The sequence below is a fragment of the Notolabrus celidotus genome, chromosome 4, assembly GCF_009762535.1.
Source record: "Notolabrus celidotus isolate fNotCel1 chromosome 4, fNotCel1.pri, whole genome shotgun sequence".
Taxonomy (NCBI): Eukaryota; Metazoa; Chordata; class Actinopteri; order Labriformes; family Labridae; genus Notolabrus; species Notolabrus celidotus.
In genome coordinates, this window is record NC_048275.1 from 38630326 (window position 1) to 38634720 (window position 4395).

The following is a 4395-nucleotide window of genomic DNA, read 5'->3' on the forward strand; positions in this document are numbered from 1 at the left end:
GCTATCTGTGGTTGCAATGCATCTCTTTCTCACACATTATCATATCTGACCTCTTAGAAGAGACGAGAGATAAACTGAGGAACCTGGTGGACGTAATATCTTAAAGTGATCACTGTAGACGGTGAAGAAGCAGAGAAACATCAGACACAGAGCAGGGACTTCATTCAGGTAAGATCTGGACTCTTTAGACTCCTTCAGTAGTCAACAGAGTTAATATTGTGATCTTTTCAGAAACGTCAGTGAAAGAATGAGAAGAGGAACAAAAAGCCATGAAAATGAATGTTACAGTAATGACATTTGTAATGCTTCTATCTTCTAGTTTGATTTGGGATGATGTCCAGTGTGTGATTGTAAAGACAAAAAGTAAAGAATATATATCTATTTGCATATAAGCTCTGTATACCTAGAATGTTGTTCATAGCCTTTGACATATTCCTTTCTCATTATTCATTTTCACATCGTCTGTTCTGTATGTTTGGACCCAACATGAAACTAATGAGGGGGAATTATGGGATGTTTTAAATGTCCAAGCAATGATAACAGCTGAGACATGAAGAGTGCTTTATCTCCCTGCAGGTTAGAGACGTGATGTCTGAGGCAGATTACAGTCATTTAGAAATATAGTCAATTATCTTCAAGTGAAAAAAGTCTTAACCCAAAGAATGTATTTCCATATGAATCCTTTATTTGGCAGCCTAAACATGCCCCAATCAATCAATCAATCAATCAATCAATCAATCAATCAATCAATCAATCAATCAATCAATCAATCAATCAATCAATCAATCAATCAATCAATCAATCAGCCTTTCATCTATCATCTATGCTTTGGAGATCAGTGAGGGGCAACCCTCATTTACAATGATACTGAGTCAATAACAGAGGTATTTAAAAACAGAGAACTAGACTAGACATGTAGGATTCAAACCCCAGACTCCACCTTTATAGCCCGTGTTATTTGGAACCTTTTAAACCTCCTTTTGTATTTTTTTCAAATATTGAACACAAATAATATTTCTAAAGAAAACATTTTGTAAAGTGAAAAAGGAAAGCCTTGACCAGCAGAACCTTTGAAGTTTAAAGTCCATGAAACTATTCACACTGATCTCAAACTTTTGAATAAACTGAGCATGTTAGATGAAATGCTGTGTTTAGTGACGACCATGTTATTCATGTTACTGCACTCTGCTTTTTACTGACTGTTATTTTTCCTGATCTCTATAACTTTAGATTACACTGAAGAATGGAAGCAGGCTTCAATAACACCACCTACGACACAGACTACTACGATGACAGAAACCTCACAGGACTTCAGGATGATGTAGAAATGTATTTCATAAACTATGTTGTGACATGCATAATCATCAGTATCGGCCTTCCTCTGATGCTCGTGACCATCTATGCTCTTCTCTCTCTGGTATGTACTTTGTGACTTTATTTACTGTCTGTGTCATGTTTCTGTGGAACTGTGTGCTTGTCTGTAGAGGATCTGGATCTGGGTTTGGTGCTAGCTTTAATATTAACCCAAAGATGATGTGAGTTTATACACATGCAGAATGCTTCTGCTTACACTGTAGAGGAAGAAACAGCAAAACACACTAAACTTGGTCAGTAAGTTTGATTAAAAAAGGTCAAAGGAGTGTTCTATTCTGTCAGCGTTCATGGTCGTCAGAGGATGAAGCCAACCTACTTTTTTATTTCATGACTTTTGGGCAAAGAATAAGTAAAACATAGTCTATTCCATCAGTTCTCAACATTTGTGTTTTAAAAACTAGAATAAAAACTATGGAGAAGTGTTCCACTTTGTGAGTATTCATGGTCTCCAGAGGCTGACTTTCCCTCACCATTACAGATACTCTTAAATTAACCAGAGATGGACTTTTTGTGAAATGTCTGAAGTAGGGGTGAGCCCGACTAAGGATTTGCTTAGTGGAATCTGATCCATCAGATTTTGCCCATAGTCGACTAATAGTGGAATGTTTGTTGTTTTTCCTTATTGACCCAAAGTCTGCATGATGGTGACCACATGACAATATTACACATAACCCTTTACAATTAAGAGACTCATAGCTTAAAGTAAAAGGGACAACAGAATATTATAAGTATGAAACTTAGATTTTTTAAATCTATATTGCAAAAACAACGAGGTGATGAAGGAGAGAAAACTCCAATAAGACCACCATCAGTTAAACATGGAACAACGCTCCACTATAGAGTAAGGAATCAGGAGATATTTAAACAGTGTTCACACAGAGGAGAGCAGCACTGTGGAGGGTAGTTTGTCTAACTTAAGGCTAAACATTTGTATAATGTTCAAAATCAAACCTGAACCAGCTAAAGGGTTTTTAAATCTCTTAACAGAACCTTTTAAAACAGTCTTTATCACGTCTTTGTCCGCTTGAGTCTTTTCAAATTGTACGTGAGGAAAACCATCGTGTGTACGGGCAGAAGTGCGCTCCTGTCTTTGTTGACTGTAAATCCTGTCTTTGAGAATATCCTCTCTGATGATGTGGAGGTGGATGGGATGCTGTGGATTGTTTTTGAGGCTTCGGACAGCTTTGGGTATTCCTCCTGGTTCTTTTGGCCCCATACAGTTTTTGTGTGGTCCGGTAATCCTTGATCTCACAGCCCTCTTCATGAAGCTGCTCCTCATCTTCATCACTAGTTTTTAGGATCAACTGAAGTTTTATTTCCTGACATTTTGAGCTGCCATGAACGTAGAAAGATTTAAAGACCAGCTGAGGTACGTCTGCTCCACAGGTCCCGCTAAATGGGAGAGTCCACCTTTAATTACCAGGGGAGATTTAATTACCACTTTAAGGAGATTTAACACTTCAAGAGCTGTTCTCAGAATTACATTCAATAAGTCTATATTTATATAGAAATAGGCTAAATGAGACACTGTTTTTACGGGAAACAGGAAAATAATGTAAAATTAGACATTGAGCACCCCCATGGTTTGAATGGAATGATCCACGTTTCATATGCAAATATTCGACTATGAGATTGGCAGACTCGTTAGAACGAATCGTCCAATATACGACTATTTGGGGTCACCCCTAGTCTGAAGTGTCTATAGATATATATAGTTAGTTCAGTGTAATACATAGTTCACATAAAACATAATTCACTAGTGAAAAATCATTCTGAATACAGTGAAATGCCAGGATGTCATGAGAGTCATAGTTTGATGAATCATGGCTGTTACTGCAGAGAGTGATGTTTACTTCTACCTCTATTCTTCTGCAGGTACGCCAGGGTCAAGTTGCTCCGATATACGTCATCAACCTTCTCATTTCAGACATCATTCAGCTCTGCTGCATGATCGCATTACTGTCAAATCCTGAGACTCCCATGGCTGATGATGTCTACCGCTGTGGTCTACTGTCGAGTGTTGGCTTCATGGTGTGCATCTCACTGGAAAGGTAAGGTCTGTTTAAAGCCGTGTGTAGTGCTACAGTGTCTGATAATCATGTTTCTGAGTGTTCCTGCACCTCCTCAAAGACAGTGTGTCCCTCTGGTTTTGCAGGTACCTGGTCATCGTCCACCCACTGTGGTACCGGTTCAAACGAACCATCAAGATCTCTGTGGCAGTATGTGCCGTGGTCTGGGCCTTGCCTCCTGTTTATTTCCTTATTGTGTTTCCCTGGGTTACTGATATGGTTGATGTAATAGTACTCTCAATTATCCACATCATCCCCTTCCCACTGTTCATCTTCTTCCTGGTCAGGACCGTCAGAGCCCTCTCTTCTTCCGTCTCGGTCCACTCTGATGAGAAACGACGAATAGTTGGAACTTTGGTGGTGGTGCTGCTCATTTACACGCTGCTGTTCCTGCCCACCATCATTTTGCTCCTGTTAATGATGACTGGCTTTGACTGTTTTATGTTTCACTACACGTCCGATGCGTTTGTTAGACTGAGTCCTCTGGCAGACTTGCTTCTGTATATCTTCATCAGAAAGCAGACCATGGGCAACTGTCTGGCCTCTGTGTGTTGTTGCATAAAGGAGAGCAATGATCCCACCACATCAGCAGTGACTGTTGACGACATTTAGACAGAAAGCTTTAAGGAGGCAGAGAGAGAGAAGAGAAAACAGAGCAAATGTACTCTTGAATCATAGTATATCCAAAATGTACATCCATGTCTATCCAAAACCTTTAGCATGTGCATGAAGAAGGACCATGTTTGTCATGTTGTTAATCATCTTTGAAAGCATGAAAACTAGCTACACACACTTGTGGATCTTTAATAAGTATATCTTTTACTTCTGCAGCAACCAGAACTTAGCTTCATGACTCCTCCCACTCCAGGAGTCGGTTAACAGACACAGTGATACAGCTGCTAGGCAATTCTGATTACTACTGATAGTTAGCAGAAGAAAAGTGCTAGGCTAA

The 4395-nt window shown here is 39.4% G+C and overlaps 1 protein-coding gene across 1 annotated transcript; it reads left to right on the plus strand.

The window, feature by feature from the left end:
* Positions 1 to 63: 63 nt before the first annotated feature.
* LOC117811249 (G-protein coupled receptor 4-like) lies at positions 64 to 4105 on the plus strand. Its single transcript, XM_034681419.1, has 4 exons — positions 64 to 168; positions 1231 to 1417; positions 3250 to 3425; positions 3530 to 4105. Exons 2-4 carry the CDS (start codon positions 1244 to 1246, stop codon positions 4053 to 4055), a joined length of 876 nt encoding a protein of 291 aa, XP_034537310.1. The 5' UTR covers positions 64 to 168; positions 1231 to 1243; the 3' UTR covers positions 4056 to 4105.
* Positions 4106 to 4395: the final 290 nt, after the last annotated feature.

Coding starts and splice junctions, on each gene's coding strand:
- LOC117811249 (XM_034681419.1), top strand. CDS start 1,244: ATGGAAGCAGGCTTCAATAACACCACCTACGACACAGACTACTACGAT. Junction 1,418..3,249: donor TCTATGCTCTTCTCTCTCTG/GTATGTACTTTG, acceptor ATTCTTCTGCAG/GTACGCCAGGGTCAAGTTGC. Junction 3,426..3,529: donor GTGTGCATCTCACTGGAAAG/GTAAGGTCTGTT, acceptor CTGGTTTTGCAG/GTACCTGGTCATCGTCCACC.